General features: G+C 37.9%; 1 protein-coding gene across 4 annotated transcripts in view; it reads right to left on the bottom strand.

Moving 5' to 3' along the window:
* BAZ1A (bromodomain adjacent to zinc finger domain 1A) overlaps positions 1-25,041 on the bottom strand; it is a 97,031-nt gene that overhangs the window by 53,028 nt on the left and 18,962 nt on the right. For all 4 annotated transcript variants that reach the window (XM_080807320.1, XM_080807319.1, XM_080807321.1 and 1 more), the window contains one exon: positions 6,758-6,901. In XM_080807320.1, the coding sequence (XP_080663446.1) occupies positions 6,758-6,901 (144 nt within the window). The remainder of the gene's footprint in view (positions 1-6,757; positions 6,902-25,041) is intronic.

Genomic DNA, 25,041 nt, shown 5'->3' on the forward strand with positions numbered 1-25,041 from the left:
TGGTTATGGGACTGAGCCCCACTTCGGGCTCTGCGCTCAGAGTGGAATCTGCTTCAGATTCTCTCTTCCTCTCCCTCCCACTTGTGCTTGCTCACTCCCTCTCAAATAAAAATTTTTTAAAAGTATATTTAGATTGGTATATCAAAGGCTCTGTCATAAATCACATGATAAACAGTGAAATAGGAGAAAATGACTTCATATTTTTACTCTGAACTAAGCTCTGCCAAGATATTGGAGAGTTCTGCAAGAATGCGAAGATGAGATTCAGATAGCCCTAAAATGTCCAAGGCTGCTACGTCCATGATTTTGTCCATGGCTTTGTGATAAGAAGAGAAAGAACTTTCTTGTAGTCTCTTTCACAAACTTAGTTTAAGAAGCACATGTTTAAGGTGTTAATATCCATCCTTAAAATAAATAAGTGACCTGCTTCCTAAAACCTTGACTGCTGCCCACCAACAAAAACTGACCTACAAAGGTAAATGTGTAGTTACTGCTTAGTTCGGTCAGATTCTGCAGTCAGTGCCCAGACTGACAAAGTAAGCTAATAATATGTTGTTCTGAGGGAATACAACTTTATAAAAAGTCAAGCCTTTAACTTCTTACTTTTACTGATGTAAAACTGACTTTGAAAAAAAATAATCAATATGCTCCCCCAAATGTATCAAAATACTCTATTTTTAAAATTCTGATGGCCAGAATATATAAAGAATTCTTACAACTGAACAAAAAGACAATCCAATTTAAACACTGGTACAGGACTTGTATATACAAATGGCAAAAAACCCCCAAAACAACCAAATAGCCAATAATGAAAAGATGCTCATTATCATTAATCATTAAAGAAATTCAAGTCAAAACCATAGTGACATACCACTTCATCCCACTAATCAAAAAACTCGAAAAATATTAAGTGATGGTGAGAATGTGGACAAACTAGAATCCTTATATATTGCTGGTAAGTATGCAAAATGGCGCAGGTGCTGTGAAAAGCAGTTTGGCAGTTCCTCAAAAAGTTAAACATAAGTCATATATATGACTCAGCAATTCTACTCCTTGGTATATACCCAAAAGAATTTAAAATAGGAACTTGAACAGGTGCCCATACATCAATATTTATTGATTATTACTATTCATATTTTCATATTATTCATCAATATTTTCATTATTATTCATTTTCATCAATTATTTCAATTTCATCAATTATTCATCAATATATTCATATTATTATTATTCATATAAACTCAAGCATCTATCAACAGATGAATGGATAAACAAAATGTAGTATATACATACAATGGAATGTAGAGCAATAAAAAGCAATGATTAGAAAAATTAGCCTCATCTCTTTCTAAAGTATATTTAAGACAGGTATATCAAAAGCTCTATTATAAATCTCAACATACTACAACATGGCTGTACCTTGGAAAATAGTACTAAATGAAATAAGCAATACACAAAAGGACAAACGCAGCATGATTCCACTTATATGAAATATTTAGAATATGTAAATCCACAGAGACAGAAAGCAGATTAGAGGTTACCAGGTGATGGCTGGGGAAAAGGGAATGTACCATTATTACCTAATGGGTATAGAGTTTCTGTTTGGGGTAAAGAAAAGGTTTTGGGAATAGTGGTGACAATGGTATGACACTGTGAAAGCAATTAATGCCATTGAATTATACACTTAAAATGGCTAAAACAGAAAATATTATATATATTTTAACGCCCCCCTCCCTGGAATGCTGGTGACCATTTTGAGCACCTAGGCTTAATTCTAAATATGCCGCCTTAGTATGTCTCACAGATATTTTTAACTAGGTGATGTGGAAACATTTTTTAACTCTGAACTTTCATTTCTCCTCAATGATAAAAGAATAGGATCATTGGGGCGCCTGGGTGGCTCAGTGGGTTAAGCCTCTGCCTTCGGCTCAGGTCATGATCTCAGGGTCCTGGGATCGAGCCCCGCATCGGGCTCTCTGCTCAGCAGGGAGTCTGCTTCCCTTCCTCTCTCTCTGCCTGCCTCTCTGCCTACTTGTGATCTCTGTCAAATAAATGGAATCTTAAAAAAAAAAAAAAAAGAATAGGATCACCTAACCTTATAGAATGGTTCTGAGGAATAAAATAAATAAGAAAACGATGTGGGTGCTGTTATACAGCTCAAGTAATGGAAAATGCCCAATAAATAACTGTTCCATTCTCATCCCTTCAACCCACCTACTGAAACGTGAGAAACTCCAGATTATGTTTTGTTGTCAGGGAGCAACCTAGAAGAAGTAAATTTCTTACTCACTTAGGTCATAGAATTGATAGAAATAGCAGAACAAAGGCCCAAAGATGATTATGTTTCACTCTTCCTGGTGTATTAGAATACAACGGGAGCAAGCTATAAATAAGTAGGCATTTTATGATGTTGATGTATAGTGAAGGCTCAGATCCTTTTAGAATCACAAACAGGTTAAAATACCTGTGAATAAAGTAATTAATTAGCTTACTCACTTTTTCTATACCAAGTATATTCATGGAATAAGGCACAAGCTATTTAGGCAGGAAATCATGGTCAAATTAAGTAATACTCTGTGATAAGCTTGTTATACGTGGCAGAAGTAAAACTGATGGGAATAAAGCCACATATAACAAGTAAAATATTTACTATTATTAATGGGGATTATGAATTAATTTGCTTTGTACTCAAGGTACCAAATTAGCTACAAACTATGCATGTACCTCATATTCAAAAAAGGAAGAGAAAGGACATTAATGAGCTGAATAATGGAGTGCTGAACCTAAGAGTCTAGACATTCCTCATCCTAAAGCACCTCACAGCATCTACAAGAATTAGAAAGATTAGGTTAAAAGTTACTACAAAATAGGGGTGTCTGGGTGGTTCAGTAGGTTAAGTGTCTATAGGCTCAGGTCATGATCTTAGGGTCCTGGGGTGGAGCCCCCGAATCGGGCTTCCTGCTTCTCCCTCTTTCTGCCCCTCCCTCTGCTTGTGCTTTCTTGCTTGAGCTCTCTTAAATAAATAAAATCTTTAAAAAAAAGTTACTATAAAATAGTCTTAACTGATAAATCATTTAAAATGAAAAAATTTAATGCTTACCATATTTAAACATCAATTTAAATGTCTTTTATATACAAATCTATATTTAACCCTTCAAGACTCATATATAATTAACTCTAGTTAAGGGTTATAATCTTTCATACACTCCAAACAAAACACATGAACTACTGTCAGGGCTGCTGAAGGACATACATTAACTACCATAATACTCAATAATTTTGCATCATAAACTCTATATTCAATGAGGGATGCAAAAATCTCTTTTTTGTCCTTAATAAAGTAGCAACTCAAGAAAAAAATGAGATGCATCAAAAGACTTAATACATAGGACCATGTCATGCTTCATTCACTCACCTAAAAACTGTTTTTTCTGTCAGGCAATATACTAGCTAGATGGTCTTGTACAACACCAATTAACATTACTAAAGCTCAGGTTCTTCTTCTTTAACAAGGATAACAACACTCTTCCAGGAATGACTGATATGTGTATAAAGAACTTAGCACAGTGCCTGGACAGCAAATGCTCAAATGGTAGTTATAGATACAGTAAGTTCAAGTCAGATAAAACAAGAAGCTGAATTGTGTACAGAACTTGGTAGTTACTGATATTTCAGATGCAAAAGAGATAAAGGAAGTAGTTAAGAGTGGCCTCAGGGAGTTCATATCCACAATATATAAAAAAGTGATATAATTCAACACCAAAAAACCCCCAAATAATCCAATTAAAAGTGGGTAGAGGGCCTGACTAGAAATTTTCCAACTAACACATACACACAGATGGCAAACAGACAAGTTAAAAAAATACTCAAGGGACGCCTGGGTGGCTCAGTTGGTTGGGCGGCTGCCTTCGGCTCAGGTCATGATCCCAGGGTCCTGGGATCGAGTCCCACATCGGGCTCCTTGCTCGGCAGGGAGCCTGCTTCTTCCTCTGCCTCTGCCTGCCTCTCTGTCTGCCTGTGCTCACTCTCTCTGACAAATAAATAAATAAAATCTTTAAAAAAAAAAAATACTCAAGGCGGGGGTGCCTGGGTGACTCAGCAGGTTAAGCCTCTGCCTTGGCTCAGGTCATGGTCTCAGGGTCCTGGGATTGAGCCCCACATTGGGCTCTCTGCTCAGCAGGGAGCCTGTTTCCCCCCTCTTTCTCTCTGCCTACTTGTGATCTCTGTCAAATAAATAAATAAAATCTTAAAAAAAAAAAAAACCCCTCAAGGGGTACCTTGGCCTCTAACTCTTGATCTTGGCTCAGGTCATGATCTCATAGGTTGTGGGATCAAGCCCTGAATCAGGCTCCCTGCTTTGCAGGGAATCTGCCTGAGGTTCTTGCCCATGTCTCTCTTTGTCCCTCCCCTGACTCATGAATGCGCATGCTCTCTAAAAGTAAATAAATAATTATTTTAAAAAGAATGCTCAACTGCTGGGGCACCTGGGTGGCTCAGTTGGTTAAGCGCCTGACTCTTGATTTCAGCTCAGGCCTTGATCTCAGGGTAATGAGTTCAAGCCACATGATGGGCTCCACACTGGACATGGAGCCCACTTAAAAAAAAAAAGCTCCATATCACTATTAATCAGGGAAATGCAAATCAAAACCTTGCACCTGTCAGGATGGCAACAATCAAAAAGATAAAAAAACAAGTGTTGGTGAGGATGTGGAGAAAAAAGAACCCTTGTGTACTACTGATAGGAATGTTAACTGGTGTAGCCACTGTGGAAAACAGTATGGAAGTTCCTCAAAAAATTAAAAACAGAAATACCATATGATCTAATAATTCCTGTACTGGATATCTACCCAAAGAAAACAAAAACATAAATTAACAAAGATATACGCACCCCACCCCTATGTTTATTGCAGCATTATTTACAATAGCCAAAAAATGGAAGCAATCCAAGTGTCCATCAATAGCAAGCCAATTTACCCAACTGAATGAGTGAAGACACACATACATACATATACAATGGAATATTAGGTAGCCATAAAAAGGATGAGATCTTGACATTTGTGACAACATGGGTGAGACAAACACCATATGATTTCACTTATATGTGGAACCTAAAAAACAAGTGAACAAATAAACAAAAAGGAGAATCAGACCTAAGTATGGAGAGCAAACTATGGTCAATGGAGGGGAGAGGGGTGAGGGATGGGCACAATGGGTGAAGGGGAGTGGAGAATACAGCCTTCCGGTTATGGAATGAATTAAGTAACAGAAATGCAAAGGCACAGCATAGGGAATATAGTCAATTGTATTGTAATAGCATTGTAGGGTGACAGATGGTAGCTATACTTGTGGTGAGCATAAGTACAGAGAGAGATACTGAATCACTATGTCACATAGCATAAGTACAGAGAGATATTGAATCACTATGTCATTTTTTTTTTTTTTTAAGTAAGCTTTATGCCCAGTGTGGGGCTTGAACTCATTACCCTGAGATCAAGGGTCAATCGTATGCTCTACTGACTGAACCAGCCAGGAAACCTGAAACTAATGTAGCACTGTGTGCCAACTATGCTCCCCACCACACACCAAAAAAAAAAAAAAAAAAAAAGCAGCCTCAGGTTAGGTTTCTTATTAGAACAGAGGAGGGAGTGGAGCTAAAGAACATAAGAAGACTTTTTTTTTCTGGATATATTTTAATTTTTAAAAAATTATTATTATTTTTTATTATGTTAGTCACCATATAGTACATCACTAGTTTTTGATGTAGTGTTCCATGACTCATTGTTCGTGTATAACCGCTATGACCTGGCAACTCTATTTACCCCAATGATACAGATGTAGTGAAAAGAAGGGCCGTATGTACCCGCAATGTTCATAGCAGCAATGTCCACAATAGCCAAACCGTGAAAAGAGCTGAGATGCCCTTCAACAGATGAATGAATAAAGACATGGTCCATATACACAATGGAATATTACTCAGCCATTAGAAAGGATAAATACCCAACTTTTCATCAACATGGATGGGGCTGGAGATTATGCTGAGTGAAATAAGTCAAGCAGAGGAAGTCAATTACCATATGGTTTCACTTACTTGTGGAACATACAGAATAGCATTTAAGAAGACTTTTAATCAGTTGAAGACTTAGCTGAGATTTTAAATTTACCTGCGGACAATGCCAATCTATATTTGCCTGTGTGATTTTTTTGTCCAGGAACACTCAGCTGACCCAGACTGTCAAATGACCAATTTCCATATGCACTATAAAGTGATTAGATATAATAATTAAAGTACAGAAAGAATTTTCCCAAGAAAACCAAATTGGAGGGACGCCTGGGTGGCTCAGTTGGTTGGGCAGCTGCCTTCGGCTCAGGTCGTGATCTCAGCGTCCTGGGATCGAGTCCCACATCGGGCTCCTTGCTCGGCGGGGAGCCTGCTTCTCCCTCTGCCTCTGCCTACCACTCTGTCTGCCTGTGCTCGCTCGCTCTCTCTAACAAATAAATAAATTAAAAAAAAAAAAAAGAAAACCAAATTGGAATGTGTACGTGTAACTGAATGTGAACTTCAATTATTCCTAAGCAGCTGACTAGAGTTAACTAGGTACTTTCAATTTTGCAAATTCTAACACGTGTTGTTACTTAGATGGATTTTACACTGTATGTTTACAAAGGAAAAAGGGAAGGATTAAAGAGAAAATTGTATCAATAGGGTATCATTAGCCAATCTGATAATACATTTTAAAAATTAATAAGAATCACTTACCCATTTTGAAAAGAACTGTTTTGTGTTTCTGAATCATCACTATCACTGATGATAATAGTTTCTCCATCGACACTGCTGATATGTCCGTTAGCAAAGCCATTTTGATGTGATGGAGGGAGGACTTCCAAAATCCTACACTGTAACCTGAAAGAAAAGGATACATTAAAAAATGCAAATTATTTGATATTTTATAATCAAACACTTCAGAACAATCTAATTATTCTGAACTGAAAAGATATTGTTTTGTAGAAACTATGACTCATTGATGTAACCAAATTAATAGAAAATCTGTAACATCCAATTTAAGCAAAGGTTAGCTACAGTTTAAAATAATACAAAGGTTAATTTATCAAAATTCTTAGCAATTACATTCTCTTTTTAAAAAAGATTTTATTTTATTATTTGTCAGAGAGAGAGGGGGAGAGAAATGGAGAGAGGCAGGCAGAAAGAGGGAGAAGTAGGCTTCCTGCTGACCAAGGTGCCCGATGTGGAACTCAATCTCAGAACCCTGGGGGGATCATGCCCTGAGCCAAAGGCAGATGCTCAACCCACTGAACCACCCAGGTGTCCCAGCAAGTATATACTTAACTAAATATACTGCTTAGAAAATCAAATACTGGCATAATATGTCATTATACAGACTGGATCTTACAGTTTTTCAAAGCACCCAACATTTTAAATTCTGAAATTATCCGATCATAACCTTTTTTATTCTCACCGTAGCTTTTGTTGGCATTTCTGATCTCTATAAAACTTCCTATTCACTAGTTCTATTGCCTCTATTTTTTTTACTAACATATAATGTATTATTGGTTTCAGAGGTACAGGTCTGTGATTCATCAGTGTTATATCATATCCAATGCTCATTACATCACATTCCCTCCTTAATAACCATCACGAGTTACCCTTCCCTCCATCCTCCTCCCCTCCAGCAACCCTTAGTTTGTTTCCTGTAGTTAAGAGTCTCTTATGGTTTGTCTCCCTCTCTGGTTTCCTCTTATTTTATTTTTTCCTCTCTTTCTCTATGATCCTCTGTTTTTGTTTCTTAAATTCCCCACATCAGTGAGACCATATGATAATTACCTTTCTCTAACTGACTTATTTTGCTTAGCATAATACTCTCTAGTTCCATGTTGGTACAATGGCAAGATTTCTCTTTTTTGACAGATGAGTAATATTCTATTGTGTATATATACACCCCATCTTCTTTATCCATTCATCTGTCAACAGACATCTGAGCTCTTTCCATAGTTTGGCTATTGTGAACATTGCTGCTATAAACATTGGGGTGCAGGTGCCCCTTCAGATCACTACATTTGTATTTTTGGGGTAAATACCCAACAGTATAATTGCTGGTTCATAGGGTAACTCTATTTTCAACTTTTTGAGGAACCTCCATACTGTTTTGCAGAGTGGCTATACCAGCTTGCATTCCCACTAATAGTGTAGGAGGGTTCCCCTTTCTCCACGTCCTCGCCAGCATCTGTGGTTTCCAGACTTGTTAATTTTAGCCATTCTGACTGGTGTGAGGTGGTATCTCATTGTGGTTTTGATTTGTATTTCCCTGATGCTGAGTGATGTGGAGCACACTTTTTCATGTGTCTGTTGGCCATCTGGATGTCTTCTTTGGAGAAACGTCTGTTCATGTCTTCTGCCCATTTCTTTATTGCCTCTATTTTGAATTCCTTAACCTCTGCCCACTCTATCTGGATTTTATGGGCTGCCATTCCAGACATATTCACAACTGAAATATTTCTCAATCCCATTTTTACTATGCCAATTTGTAACCAATAATGAAAATAGTATATCCATACAACAGAATATTATTCAGCACAAAAATTAAAATGAAGCATAGATGAACTTCGAACACATTATGCTAAATGAAAGAAACCAGACATATAAGGCCACATAGTGTATGACTCCATTTATAGGGAATATTCAGTAAAGGCAAATCCATAGACAGGAAGTGGGTAAGTGGTTGCCAAGATCTTGGGGGCAGGAAAGGGAAAAGGGTGAGAGAAAACAACTTAGGCAATCCAAGGGGAGGTTTTATTACTAAGAATATCTTAAGTACATATATACCTACACTTACCAATGGGGTAAATCCCTTTTCTGAGAAAAAGTGGTTCAAGATTAGACAATTTGCTCACTATTTATCATTCATTGGGTCATCCTACAAACCATAAACAAGTTTTGATATATTGTGGGCATTCATAAGCTGCCCATCTAGTCACCATCCCCATTCTCCTAGGAACTTCATTCTTCTTTTACCCCACCTCCCTCCACACGGCTACTAAGGAGAGCTGTCATGTTCCCACAAGGTCCTGGCCAGAGTTAGTTGATACTGGGTGGGCACCTTTTTGCTGAGCCAATACATTTTTTCCAAGATTTTATTTATTTATTTAAAAGATTTATTTACTTTTAGAGAGAGGGAGAGTGAGTGAGAGCACATGTGCACAAGGTGGGGTATGCAGAGAGAGAGAATCTCAAGCAGACTCCCCACTGAGCATAAAGTCCAACATGGTGCTTGATCTCACAACCCATGAGATCATGACCTGAACCAAAATCAAGAGACAGACACTTAACCACCTAAGCCACTCATGAGTCTCATTCTTTTCCAAGATTTTAAAATTTGGAATCTAGAAAGCAAAAATCAGTCCCTTTCCCATCATGGAATTTATAAGATATAAAGTTCTGGTGCTGTTGGAGGCCATGTTTCCTGCCATGAGAAACAGGTAACTGTGCAGTGAGAAGATGAAGCCGGGATGCCTGGGTGGCTCAGTCATTAGCCGCCTGCCTTTGGCTTGGGTCATGATCCCAGGGTTCTGGGATTGAGCCCCACACTGGGCTCCTAGTTCAGTGGGAAGCCTGCTTCTCCCTCACCTACTCCCCCTGCTTGTGTTCCCTCTCTCTGTCAAATAAATAAATAAAATCTTAAAAATAAAAAAAAAGATGAAGCCAACAAGAGAGGAGAGATGGCAAAGGTACTAGAGGCAATCAATTCTCTTATTTCTGTTTTTCCTCAGACTTAAGCTGTGCTTTGCTCATCTAAGGTTTAGCTATTTAATCTTTCCTTTGATTCAATAAACTGATAACTGACCCTTTGCCCCTGCTTTTTAAAATTAATTTTTGTCACTTACAGCCAAAATAAAGAGAATCATACAATTCCAGAAAGACCAACAGTATATTCAGAGTGGACTCATTTTGGAAAGCTGGTGAATTTTTTTTTAGGACTTTTTTTTTTCTTTTGACAGAGAGAGAGAGATCACAAGTAGGCAGAGCAGCATGCAGAGAGAGGGCGGGGGGTGCAGCCTCCCCGCCGGGCAGAGCACCCCATGCGGGGCTTAATCTCAGGACCCTGAGGTCATGACCATAGCTGAGGGCAGATGCTTAGCCCACTGAGCCACTCAGGCGCCCCGGAAAGCTGGTGAATTTTTATAACATAATAGCACATATTTTTATTAGTATACATTTTATCATGTGCTCATTAATTCTCCATTAGAACAATTTAGTATACCCTAAAATATCTAATAGTGCTGCTAGGCACAGAGAAAACCAGGACCAGGGATTTCCGGCTAGGAAATTTTTGCATCATTCCCAAATTGAAGAAATAATCGGTTTCACAGCACCCCAAAGTTTAAGAATCCTCAAAATGTAAACTATGTAGGTGAATCCAGCCCTCAAATCATCTTCTCTCTTTGCTAATTTTCCCTCATTCTGAGTGTTATATAGGTTCAATTAAAAGTATCATATGTGACTCCTTTACAACTTGCTCTTAAAGAATTGAGAACAAACGGAGAGGATTCAAATTACTAAAATGAGAAGTAAAGTGGGGGACATTACTAGTGATTTTACCAAAACTAAGAAAGACTATAAGAAAAGATTTTGGATAATTGTTTATGCTGACAAATTGGATAACTTAGATAAAATGGACAAATTCTTGAAAATACACAAACTGGGGCGCCTGGGTGGCTCAGTGGGTTAGGCCACTGCCTTTGGCTCAGGTCATGATCTCAGGGTCCTGGGATCGAGTCCCGCATCTGGCTCTCTGCTCAGCCGGGAGCCTGCTTCCCTCTCCCTCTCTCTCTGCCTGCCTCTTTGCCTACTTGTGATCTCTCTCTGTCAAATAAATAAATAAAATCTTAAAAAAAAAAAAAAGAAAATACACAAACTACCAAAACTGACCCAGGAAAAAATAGAAAATTTGAATAGATTTGTAAGTAGTAAGAAGACTGAATCAGTAATCAAAAACTTTCCAAAAAAGAAAAGCCCAGGACCAGATAGCTTCATAGCAAATTCTATTAAACATTCAAAGAATTAATATCAACTCTCAAAATCTTCCAAAAAATTGAGGAGGATATAACACGTCTTAACTTATTTTATAATACCAATATTACCCTGATAAATAAACCAGACAAAGACATGACAGAACATATAAAGAACACTTATTAACTCAACAAAAAAGAACCCAATTCAAAAATAGGCAAAGGACCTAAACAGATACAAATGGCAATAAGCACATGAAAAGATGTTTAGCCATCATTAATCTTAAGTAAAGGAAATAAAAAATCAAAACTGCAATGAGATACCACTTTATACCAAATGGCTATTATTAAAAGAACAAAACATGAGAAATAATGAGTGTTAGTGAGGATATGGAGAAACTAGAACCCTTGTGCATTGCTGGTGGGAATATAAAATGGGGTAGTTGCTGTGAAAATAATATGATGGCTCCTAAGAAAATTAAACACAGAATTATCACATGACCCAGCAACTCTATTTCTAAAAGAATTGGAAAAGAATTGGAAACACGAACTTGGGGTGCCTGGGTGGCTTAGTCATTAAGCGTCTGCCTTCAGCTCGGGTCATGATCTCAGTGTCCTAGGATAAAGTCACGCATTGGGCTCCCTGCTTGGGGCGGGGGGGGGGGGGAGCCTGCTTCTCCCTCTCCCATTTCCCCTGCTTGTGTTCCCTCTCTCACTGTGTCTCTGTCAAATAAATTAATAAAATCTTAAAAAAAAAAATAACAAACAGGAACTTAGCAGATACTTGTATACCAACCAAAAGGTGGAAAAAACTCAAATGTCTACCAATAGGTAAATGGGGAAACAAAATGTGGAATATTCAGCAGCCATGAAAAGTGATGAAATTCTGATACAGGCTACAATATGGATGAACCCTGAAAACATTATACTCAGTGAAATAAGCCAAACAAGTAACAAATATTGTACAAACCCACTTATATTAAATATCTAGAATAAGAAAATTATGGAGACAGAAAGTAGAATAAAGGTTACCAGAGTCTGCAGGGAGGGAGAAATGGGGAGTTATTGCTTAATGGCTACAGAGTTTCTGTTTGGAATGATGAAAACGTTCTAGAAATAGTAGTGATGGTTATGTAACACCATGAATATACTTATGACACCACATTATACCTTAAAAATGATTACAATGGCAAATCTTATGTTTATTTTACCTTTTTAAGAATTTTTTTCTGTTCTAACAATAAAGCTTAAGAAGGCTCAATTATCAAGGCTAAATCAGTAGCAAACGTAAATGGCATAAAAAGAACTGCAGGCTGACTTTCACCATTGGTTGGCAGAAATAATCCAGTGTTTCTAAAGAGGAACAACTACAGGAAATCCTATCAAAAATGTTAGGTAATTATGTAGCCTAGTAATACAAAGGTTCTGTAAACTTAGTGACATGAACTGCACAAAAATATGCAAGGAATCAATCAAATGGACCCAGTTTTAAAAAATGTATTATTGAGGTATAGTTGACATGCAATGTTATATTCATTTCAGGTGTACAACACAGTGATTCAACGATTCTGTACATTATGCAGTGCTCACCATGGTAAGTGTAGTCATCATCTGTTGCCATATAGCACTATTACAACACGACTGACTATATTCTCTATGCTGCACTTTTCATTTCCAGACTTATTTATAACTGGAAGTTTGTATCTCTTAACCCCCTTCACCTCAAACAGACCCAGTTTTGAAGGGTCTGGGTATCATCCAGGGATGATTTGCTCAGAGTTCCCTTTGGTGGTGAAGGAAGCTCTTCAGTGAACTTATGACAAAGTTCTTCAAGTTACATAAAGAGATGGTTTTTCACTGGCAGAGCCCAGGTGAATTCCCCTAAGTTGTGATGGTGGTGGTGGTGGTGGTGATGAAGAAAAAACAAAGAAATGGGTCTGTGCCCGGCTCAGGTATGGCTGGTGTGGTGCCTGAAATGGTTCGACAGTCTACAGAAGGGAATAGTCTATGATCCCCAGTAGGGCCCACAGAGCTACAATAATTCAACAACTAATTTATTTAAAATCAACAGAAAAATATCATAGAAGTATAATTCCCTGACACAATAAGGGAGAAGCAAATCAGTCCAAAGACATAGATGAGAATGTAGGAAATGTTTTACATATAAATTATACTACTTATTACCAACACTATTAACTTTGCACAAACCACAGGTTTAGCATTTCTTGCTAATCTAATCAAGGCCAGGCCTCTTGCTAGTGCTAAGCTAAACTTTGGTTAACTATTCAAGATGTTAAGTCAACACCTTCTAATAGATTTCTAAATAGGCTTATTAGTCTATGTCTTTCAAATCCACTTGCTACAATTTCTTGGTTCTAGTCCAAAGAAGGTGGGAATGTAAAAAAGCTTAAAGAATCATGAGTCCACAAATAGCGAGTGGGTCTTTTAGGGTACAGAAACTTTCTAAATTAAAGTTATGCTCCATTATTTGACGACAGAGCGGAGGCTGGCAATCAAAAGATGATCCTTATTATTAGAGTTTCTGTATGCCAGATAAGTACATGACTTATACGTGTTTCTGCCTTCACATCAACTCCACAAGTTATACATTTTCCAGAAGATGAAAATTTAGGGTCAGAAAAGTGAAATCATTTGCTCATGCCCATAGAATCAGTAATGATACAGTCAAAACTAGCTTTTTCTCTGAAGCCCCTATATTTTCTAATCTTCCACTCCATTACTGAAACAGAAACACTGTACTGACCCAGGTGTATTTCAAAACTTTAAGCCGAGGCAGTCAAGAGGCTCCTAAGGTGCTAATGACTTAAAGAATTTTAAGAGTGAAAGCAAGTCTGTGGAACAGCAGTAAGCACAGAATGAGGACACAGCAGAAATTAGCCATAAATCTGTGACAGTGAGAATGTAAACAAGGAAAAAGCCTTTTTTTTTTTTTAAGATTTTATTTATTTATTTGACAGACAGAGATCACAAGTAGGCAGAGGGGCAGGCACAGAGAGGAGGAAGCAGGCTCTCCACCGGGCAGAGAGCCCGATGTGGGGCTCGATCCCAGGACCCTGGGATCACGACCTGAAATGAAGGCAGAGGCTTTAACCCACTGAGCCACCCAGGCGCCCCGGAAATAGCCTTTTATAAGAATATGGTATATACCTCTTCTCCCAAGAAGTTGGGCCTTGTTTTATTTATTATTTTTTAAAAAGATTATTTATTTATTTGTCAGAGAGACAAAGAGCGAGTAAGCACAAGCAGGGAGAGCAGCAGGCAGAGGGAGAAACAGGCTCGCCACTGAGCTGGGAGCCTGATGTGGGACTCGATCCCAGGACCCTGGGATCATACCTGAACCAAAGGCAGCCACTTAACTGACTGAGCCACCCAGGCACCCCTGGTTTTGTTTTATTCATTCATTCATTTATTTAAAAGATTTTATTTATTTCGGGGAGAGACAGCAAGAGAAAGCATCAGCGGGGAGAAGATCAGAAGGAGAAGCAGACTCCCTGTGGAGCAGGGAGCCTGAAGTGGGACTTGACCCCGGGATTCCGGGATCATGACCTGAGCTGAAGGCAGATGCTCAACCAACGGAGCCACCCAGGTGCCCCCTGGTTTTGTTTTAAAAGTAGTTTTAATAGTCAGTGTTTGATTTATATCTCAAAATACAAATTCATTAAAGCAAAATCATAAAACATTCTAGAATTGAAACATTTGCAGAATTTTTACAAGTCATTTGGGGTAGAAGACAAATAGTCAACAGCAGAAGGAAAGAAGACTAGAAACTTGGGGAGACTTACCTGACATAACAGACTGTTTCTCTCTGTTTGCAACTCTAAAAATGGAATATGTTGAATTTGTGGCATACTTTATACCTGCTCCCCTGTGCTGCCTCATTAACCTTTTATTTTCTTGTAATACAGGTGTCAAGAACATTTATTTTAAAATGCTGTGCTTGGATACTTACCTCAACTTTATAGGTAGAAACAGAGTGTATATGCTTAATTTGAAGTTCAGAATTTAAAAAAAAACAAAACCAAAACCCTCAAATTAAGGTGGTTATGTGATACTTAAGTGGAGGAAAGTAGACCGACCACTCAACAAGTCTGCTATTTCAAAAAAGAAGACTGGGGGCGCCTGGGTGGCTCAGTGGGTTAAAGCCTCTGCCTTCAGCTCAGGTCATGGTCCCGGGGTCCTGGGATCGAGCCCCACATGGGGCTCTCTGCTCGGCGGGGAGCCTGCTCCCCCTCTCTCTCTGCCTACTTGTGATCTCTGTCAAGTAAATAAATAAAATCTTAAAAAAAAAAAAAGAAGACTGAATTATGTTGATTACTTGTCAGTGGGAAGAAGTCAGAAAATGATGCTTTGCTAACTCCTCACTTTTTAGACATACTGATCAGAGTTGTTCAAAGAGTGTTTCATTTTGAACTGTTCTGAGACTCTTTATGGATCAGAGAATCAGGTCTTATTTCTCTAATTGGCATTTGTCCTATTATAAACCTAAATATCATTAATAGGAATCATTAGATTCTTGGGGTGCCTGGATGGCTCCACGGGTTAGGAGTCAGACTCCTGATCTCAGCTAGGGTCTCAATCTCATGGTCTCGAGTTCAAGCCCTGTGTTGAGTTCAAGCCCTGATGGGTGTGGAGCCTACTTAAAAAAAAAAAAAAATCATTATATTCTTACTAAAGGCTAAATTTATTATTAGAAGATATATAGTTCAAGTGAAAATCTTTGGAAATAAAATCCTAGATATAAGATATATGGGTTAAATCCTACATATTTCTAATAAGTATCAAATACCTGGATATTATGAGCATGCAATTTAAGCTCTCTAGTATTCAAAATTAACATCTTAAAGCCCCAAGAGTTAGTCAGGCTTAAGTATAAATCAAATTAATTAAAGCTTCACCAAAATACTTTAAAATTCTAACTACTGTATTCAAATTAATAGGCATTTAAAGCGTTTGTGTGCTTAGCTTTATGTTAGACTGGCATACTGACACCAACATGTAAAGAGACATGATAACCTTGTAAGAAGGCAAGACCAACATATGAAGATCAGAGACAAGTAAACACTAAATATAATGAAATGCCACCAGAGATTTAGCAGCAAGTGACCTTTCGTTTTGACATATACTATTTTATTTGTTTATTTATTTATTTTAAAGATTTTATTTATTTATTTGACAGAGAGAGAGCACAACCAGAGCAGCAGGCAGAGAGAGAGTGGGAAGCAGGCTTCCCGCTGAGCAGAGAGCTCGATGTGGGGCTCGATCCCAGGACCCTGAGATCATGACCTGAGCCGAAGGCAGAGGCTTAACCTACTGAGACTCCCAGGCGCCCCCTTATTTATTTATTTTTAAAGATTTAATTATTTATTTGGGAGAAAGAACGAGTGTGAGCTTGAGGCAGGGAGGGGCAGAGGGAAAGAATCTCAAGCTGACTTGGGCCTCAATTTCATGACCCTGAGATTGTGACCTGAGCTGAAACCAAGAGTCTGAGACCCAAGTGACTGAGCCACCTAGGCACCCCATCAACATTTAGTATTTCAGAATACTCAAATCAGCGGCAATGTGAAGGATGGACATAGGAAGAGAAGCTTCTTGCCTTCCCTCTCTCTTGCTGCCATCCTGAACAATGAAAACAATGGTCACAGCCTCAGAATGATGCAGCAGAAAACAGGAAAAAACCTGAGTTCCTGACAACTTTACGGATGTGCATCCCACCTCCCCTCCCCCCCACTGTAACGCTGGTACTTAATTTTACATGAAAAATTTTTATTTCCTTATGCCATTAAAATTCTTTCTGTCATATGCACCCAAGTCAAATCCCAGCTGATAAGAAAAAACACTAAGCTACCTATTAGGGGTACTAGGTATTTTTATTAAAAACTGGCCTGTCTACAAACATTTTCTCTGTTAAATTTACTTTGAGTCACAGCACTGTATTTTTCAATTCAACAAATAAAGCTGAATAAGACTCTTAAACTTGAAAGTTACTTTGTCACTGGCAATACAGAATTCAAGTCATATTTGTTTCAGAAAACTGAAAATATGAAGAAGGAAAGAAAATAAATATAACAACCTATGATTTGTGGGTGTGGCTATCAAAGAGCAATACGAGGGATCCTTGTAGTAATAGAAATGTTCTCTATCATGACTATATCAATGTCAATATTCTGGTTGGGATACAGTACTACAATTTTACAAGGTAGTGCCACTGGGAGAAATTCTGTATTATTTTACAACTGCATGAAGATCTACAGTTATCTTAAAATAGAAAGTTTAATTTAAAAATACTAATGATAAACATTAGGAAATATTAACTTCAACTAAAAGCATTCATTTCACATCATGGGAAAAATTAATAAAAGATACTAAAAAGCTACAGTAAATAATAATAGTGTAGTATTGGCAGAAAGACATACAGATCAACAGGAAAAAAAAAAGTCAGACCCAAGATTTCATTTATATTTATATTTTGGAAAGGGCAAAATTATAAGCACAGAAAATAGATCAGTGGTTGCCATACAGGTTAGGTTAGGAGGTGGCGGTAAGGGTAGACTACAAGGAGGGGATGAAAGAACTTTTGGGGAATAGTAGAAATGTTCTACGTTTTATTGTGGTGGGTTACTTAACTGTCAGAAGTCACAACTATACATTTAAAAATGAATTTTATCATAAGAAAATAGTGTTTTAATAAAACTTTATTAGTTTAGACTAGGATAAAGGCCTATCTGAATGTAAGTTATTCATTCTTCAACTTAAAAGAAAAACATTTATTGTTCTTTTAAAAATATTAATGCACATGAGAAAGGCTAATTGAAGTAGGTCTACTTGTTAGATCTCATTGACGTATAGATTAGTCCTGTGATACTTACCAGAAGAAAGGTCAAAGAGTTCTGTGTAATGCAAAAACTGTGTCAAAGGAGACCTATTCTATAGTTTGTTTCACCTCAACCATAATAAACATTATAAAAATTCACCTAAAATCCATTCTTCATGAAAAAAAAAGTTCAATATATGGTATCTCTCTCCCACCTCGAGTTAGTCAAATGAAAGTCAGATGGCTTCTGCACAACAAAATACAATGCATAAAAGTAACTAAGAATTAGCAAAGATTATTATATACGTGACTAACAAATTAAGATGACGGAATTATACCAAGTACTTCTTGCACTCTCAAATTCTAGCTGGAAGCTTGAAGGAAATAACCTGAATTTTTTTTTTACTATCCTTAAGGTCAATAACATTCTTTTAAAAAAATTATTATTTATTTGTCAGAGAGACAGAGAGAGAGAGCACATAAAAGCAGGTGGAGAGGCAGAGGGAAAAGGACACTCCCCACTGAGCAAGGATCCCGCCAGACTCCATCCCATGACCCTGGGATCATGACCTGAGCTAAAGGCAGACGCTCGACTGACTGAGCCACCCAGGTGTCCCAGGTCAGTAATATTCTTAATACGGTAACAGTGAAAATCAACACACTGACTGACCGACTGGAAGCAGATGAAGATGCAAGCATACCTTCATAAAGATTAATAACTAAAAGGTAAAACGCTAGCCCATTCTAATGACCAATCATAGCAAATTATTATCAGAGTGCTAAATTAATTTGGCATTACAGTATCTTTTATTCGTTCTTTTTTTAAAAGATTTTATTTATTTATTTGACACAGAGATAGCAAGAGAGGGAATACAAGCAGGGGGAGTGGGAGAGCGAGAAGCAGGTTTTCTGGTGAGCAGGAAGCCTGATGCGGGCTCAATCCCAGGACTCTGGGATCATGACCTGAGCTGAAGGCAGACGCTTAACAACAGAGCCACCTCGGCAACCCTATTTCATTCATTCTATTTGAATGTTAGTGATATATTCGCTAACAAAATAAAACTCAACTATGTCTTTTTTAGCCCAACTTTTGCTGAGGAATTACCGACATACATCACTGTAGAAGTTCAAAGCATACAGCATGATTTGATGTAAGTATACTGTGAGTGATTATAATAGATTCAGCTAATATCCATCACCTCATACAGATACAATAAAAAGAACAAAAAAAACTTCTCCTTGAGAACTCTTAGGATTTATATATTCACTTAACAGCTTTCCTGTATTTCATACAGCAGTATTAGCTACAATCATGTTGTACATTATATCCCTTGTACTTATTTATCTTGTAACTAGAAGTTTCTACCCTTTAACTACTTTCCTCCAATTCTCCCTTCCCTTTATGCCCCTTAGGGCATTTCTTATTCAATCCTTTGTCATTTGTACTTATTTCACTTATCTTTGTCCTGCAAACTCTATCCCTATTACCTATGTTCTGCTTGAGAACAATAAGTACTAATTCTTTACTCACACTGGATTATCCTGTAGCATCCAACAGTAGTTTATGGAGAAATTATTGGATTTAATTGGCTAAAACAAAAAAATATAACTCAAGATTCGATTCCACCAAGTTCTCTTTTCTTTTCTTTTTTTTTAAAGATTTTATTTTTTTATTTGACAGAGAGAGACAGTGAGAGAGAGAGAGGGAATACAAGCAGGGGGAGTGGGAGAGGGAGAAGCAGGTTCCCTGCTGAGCAGGGAGCCCAATGCGGGACTTGATCCCAGGACCCTGGGATCATGACCTGAGTTGAAGGCAGATGCTTAATGACTGAGCCACTCAGGCGTCCCAAGTTTTATTTTCTTTACAACACTGATGAGAATCTGAATTATCATGTTGATTTGTGTGTTTCTCTCTCTTGCACTTGAACATAAGTCCCTAGTTTTTGCCTTAATCACTACCCTCTTTTCGAAACCTACAAGAGTAATAACCTAGCACACAATGCTTATTGAACGAACCATATAAAACTTGGCTTTGTTTTATACACAAAGTAGAGGACCTAGAATAGGTAATATTCCCTACTACCTCCAAGAAAAAAGACATAACTAATTGCATTGTTCATTCTGGCAACTCTGCCAAAAGACAGAAAATCAATAAATAAAAATTATAGTCTTCCCCATGCTTGCAGTCACCTTTTGATAGGGTTTTTTTTTTTTTTAAAGATTTTAATTTATTTATTTGTCAGAGAGAGAGAGAGCACAAGCAGGGGGAGAGGCAGACATAGAGAGAAGCAGACTCCCCATTGAGCAAGGAGCCTGATGCAGGACTTGATCTCAGGACCCTGGGATGATGACCTGAGCCAAAGGCAGCAGCTTAACCAACTGAGCCACACAGGCGTCCCTGCAGTCACCTTTTGTTGCTAGTAAATAGCATTCTTCAATCTGCGGGCAAAATATCTGAAAAGAAGAAAGCTTAAACAGGTCAGAGTACAGAAGTAACATAATTAAGGTACCCTGTGGGGGCGCCTGGCCCCCACAGCATCTGGCTATGGCTCAGGTTGATCTCGGGGTCCTGGGACTGAGCCCCCAATCAGGCTCCCTGGTCAGTAGGGAGTCTGCTTCTCCCTCTCCCTCTGCCCCTCCTCCCCGCTTGTGCTCTCAGTCTCTCTGTCTCAAATAAATTAAAAGAAAAATCTTAAAAAAGAAAAATTAAGGTACCCTCTGATTGGAAAAATGATGAAGAATTTAAAGAAAAAGGGAACCTGTTTAAATATTGAGTTTTTTTCCCCTTTGAATCAATGATCAAAAGATGATGCTGATTTTCGGACACTCAACCTTATGACCTGTATCACTCTCTCTTACAACAAATGGTCAAAAGATAATCTAACCACATATGTATAATCCTATCTTTCTTCACACTTAGACAAATTATAAAATGCTTATGTAAAGGGAAGAGTAAATAGTGCGTGTTCATTGAGTATATTCAACTATAATTTTTTAATCCTGCTTAAATGCTATCCTTTCATATATATATTTCTGAGTGTATTCTTCCCAAACAGAAGCAGTGATTCTGACAATGCCTTGTGCTTAGAAATCTCACCTGTGACCTTGATCAACTTTTAATTAATTAACCTAGGTGTATGAGCTTCTCAACTATAAAGTGAGCAAATGAGCTCTTATTACAGAAGGTGTTGTGGGAATTAAATAAGATCATATAAAGAGCTTAGAACAGTGTGTGGCATATAGTAAGCTCTCAAAAGTTTACAGGTATTGGCATCATCTCCCTAAAATGATATGTGGCGAACTCTGAAGAACTGTGACTAGGACATAAGAAAATTAGGGACTGACTTAAAAAAAGATGAGTCATCACAGCTGGCAGACTCTTCACTTATCTCTGACAAGTACAGGAAGGATCTGACATTGACTGAGTGCTTCATGTGCCAGGTACTCTGCTGGCCTACTAACAAATGGTAACTACTGTGGCAGATAATTGCAGGTATAGCCCCTGTTGACTCACATCTCTTTGATTCCCTCCCACAGCAACTCCGGATTTGTTCATGTGACTTGCTCTGGTCAATGGAATACTAGTAAACACAAAGCATGCTGAGGCTTGCAATGTGCTTTGCACAGTGGAGCTTGCCCTCTCTTGCTGCTGGGAACCCTACTACTTCCTTGGGAACAAGTTTGGATTAGCTTCCTGTAGGATGAGAGGCCACATGAAAGTAGCCACCCTAGTCTGAGGTCCCAGACATGTGAGGAAGGCTATTCTAAAGTACAGGACCTAGGTAATCCAGCCCCAGACAGGACAGCCCAGACCATAAGAACATTCCAGCCAATCAACTGTGAGAATAATGTTTACTGATTTAGGCCACTAAATTTTGGGGGTGGTTTGTTATGCAGCAGAAGCTCATACAACCACCATATGAATATAGATATTATTTCAGCTTTATAGATTATGAAAGAAGATTCCCAGAAACAATAGTCAGTTTGGCTCCACAGGCTTTTTCCACCCTCCCAAATCACTTTGGCATGCCAAACCCTGAGGTTCTAAACATAAAGGGGACCTCTGCGGATTTTATTCAATAAACCTTATTTAAAGCAGGAACCCTTCCCTCCTTCCAGGAGTCAGCAAACTATGGCCTACAGGCCAGATCTAAATTATCTCCTGTTTTTTTTTATATGTACAATCTGCAAGCTAAGAACAATTTATACATATTTAAGTGGCTTCAAATAAAAATCAGAAGACTACTCTGTGATATGTGAAAATAATAGGATATACAAATTACAGTATTTATGAAGAAGGAACTACTAGAAAACAGCCATACTCATTCATACACTGTTTATGGCTGCTTTTGCACTTAAACAGCAGAGTTCAGTGGCTGTGACTGAATCCATATGAATTACACAGTCTATAATATTTACTATCTGGCCCTTTATTTTTAAAAAAGTGTACCAAACTCTAACCAGAATTATTCTCTTGGCATACGTTTTTAATTTAATCAAAGGATTCTGTCTGGCCTTTAGTGATGAATAGATTCTATTTGTACTTTTTTTTTTTTTTTTTAAAGTAGGCTCTATACCCACTGTGGAGACAAATGTGGAGCCTGAACTCAGAACCCTGAGATCAGGGGTCAGGACATTTAACTGACTGAGTCATCCAGGCACCCCTCTATTTGTATTTTTACCATTCCTTTTCCTTTCATCGAAAATTATTTTAACTTATGTCATTTCTCCTATTTCTCCTTTAACTTTTATGTTTGGATGGTCTCTGACTTTGTCTAAGATAGACAGATAACCCCATTTTAAAAACAGTAATTCAGAACCATAGGTCAAATGAATGCCACTTATATACCATACTATTGGTCTCCAAAACAGCATAGAAAATTAACAAACTACAATTTTATCTTGGTCTCAGAAAAATTCAAAGTATCTACAAGGTAAGTCATTCATCAAAAACTGATCTTATATTGGCCACATGAAACAGAGCACGAAGTAGGTAGGAAAAGATGAAAGAGAGATTTTATTCAGATGAGGGTCAAATTTCTCAGACCTGAACATGTAACCATGTAGAAATGAACTTCCCTTTTATTTCTAACAGCGATCTCAGGACAGGAATAGCTACACATAGTCTCCCTTCTTGTGATATTACCTCTAATATTCTCCTGCCACAGGGAACTAAGAACTTCAGAACTACTGTTCTACTTCACCATCCTGCTACTAACAAGTTCAATGAGATACAAATTGAAGCAAGCAAACATTTGATTTCCTTTCATGTTAGAAAAGAGGTGAACCTCAATTTACTTGCCAACTCCCCATTTTGATCCTTCTCACCCCCGTCATAAGGACTGTAAGTGTTGGTGGAGATGCACCTGACTGTTGTTGGTGTTAGTGCAAAGGATCAACAGAGAAGTTGCCACAGAGACTACCCTCACCCGCAACTTTTAACATTCAAAGACTTTTGAAAGGCATTAGGCAGATGCTCCTAATGGCTAATGCAATTTGAAGCCCCTTAGAATACTGAAGAAAATGAGTTAAGTTTGTATTATCAGTCTAAATTTTACTGAACTATTTTGTTAAGGTGAACTATTTTGTTGAGCCCATACAGAAATACAACATAAGCTTTATAGATGATTTAAATTAAACTTGTTTAGAAAAAAAAATTCTTTTTCAGGGGTGCCTGGGGGGCTCAGTCAGTTAAGTGTCCGCTTTCAGCTCAGGTCAGGATCTCAGAGCTCCATTCTGGCTTCCTGCTCAGGGGGGGAGTCTGTTTCTCTTTCTCCCTCTTCTCCCTGACCCCACTCACTCTTTTTCTCAAATAAATAAAATCTTTTTAAAAAATCATTTTCAGCGACATCTAGGCAGCTCAGTTGGTCAAGCATCTGCCTTCAGCTCAGATCATGATCCCAGGGTCCTGGGATCCAGTCCTGCATCAGGCTCCCTGCTCAGCGAGGAGCCTGCTTCTCCCTCTGCCTGGCTCCTCCTGATTGTTCTTGCTCACCTTGACAAATAAATAATATCTTTTAAAAAATAATTTTCATTTATTTTTGTGATTATTTAGGGATTTTTAGAGTAAAGAAAGGTTTCCCAGGATGTCCTCCTAATTTACTTATGCAAGTAAATAAGGATTCTAAATTTTAACTGCTGAACTTGCAATGACAATCTAGGAATCAGCTTGTAAGTCTGGGTCTTTGGTACATAAAAGAAACACAACATATATCTAAAGAAGGCGGTTTCCACTTTAACTTAGAATTCCAAAGAACAGTTATCCCAAACAGCCCTTTTTTTCTGGTATTAAAAATTATATCAACATACTAGGCTCACTGAAAACAATTTGTGGATGTTGCTAAGGACTCTCTTTGGCTGAGAACCAGAAATTTTTACCTTAAAAGATCGGTAGTGGGGCACTGGCTGATTCAGTCAGTAGAGCATGCAACTCAATCTCGGGGTTCAGTTCCAGCCCCATGTTGGGGGTGGAGCCTACTTTAAAAAAAAAGTTCAGTAGTGTAAGCTGAGCTATAGAAAGCCTTCTTTCTGAAAAAGATTTGCAATACATGGGGAGCCAGGGTGGTTCTGTGAGTTAGGTGTCCAATTCTTGATTTCAGCTCTAGTTGTGATCTTGGATCCTGGGATTGAGTCCAGACTCTAGCTCTCCACTCAGTGCAGAGTCTGCTTGAGATTCTCTTTCCCTTCCCACTCCCCTGCTTTGTGCGCATACGTTTGCTCTCTCTCTCTCAAAAAACTTAAAAAAAAAAAAAGAGTTCTAGTAATTCAAATTTGATTAATGCACACTGCTAAAAGTTCTATACCATCTTTACACTTAAATAAGAAGACTTTCTCCTTTAATCTTTTTCTACAAATTTATATTTTCTCTCTCTGCCTTCAAATTTCTAGTCAACCCTTTCCCAAAACTTCTCTTTGATTAATCCCACCTGGATCTAGTCACTAACATTCAAGCATGTATGTTTAAATTAAAAAAAACTAGATTTGGTCCTCAGTTAAATCTTTTATGTTCATCCTATCTTCTCAATATATTTAGTATTTCTCTTTGTCTTCAATATTAATGCAGTTTAATTATGATTCACTAATACCATTTAGGCCAGCAATATAAAAAAGAACCCAAAGACTTAGAAGTTCATTTTCTTATTCCCACTTCTAATATATACTAAGTGCCTACTTTTCTATATTATAGG

This window comes from Martes martes (assembly GCF_963455335.1).
Source record: "Martes martes genome assembly, chromosome: 7".
Lineage (NCBI taxonomy): Eukaryota > Metazoa > Chordata > Mammalia > Carnivora > Mustelidae > Martes > Martes martes.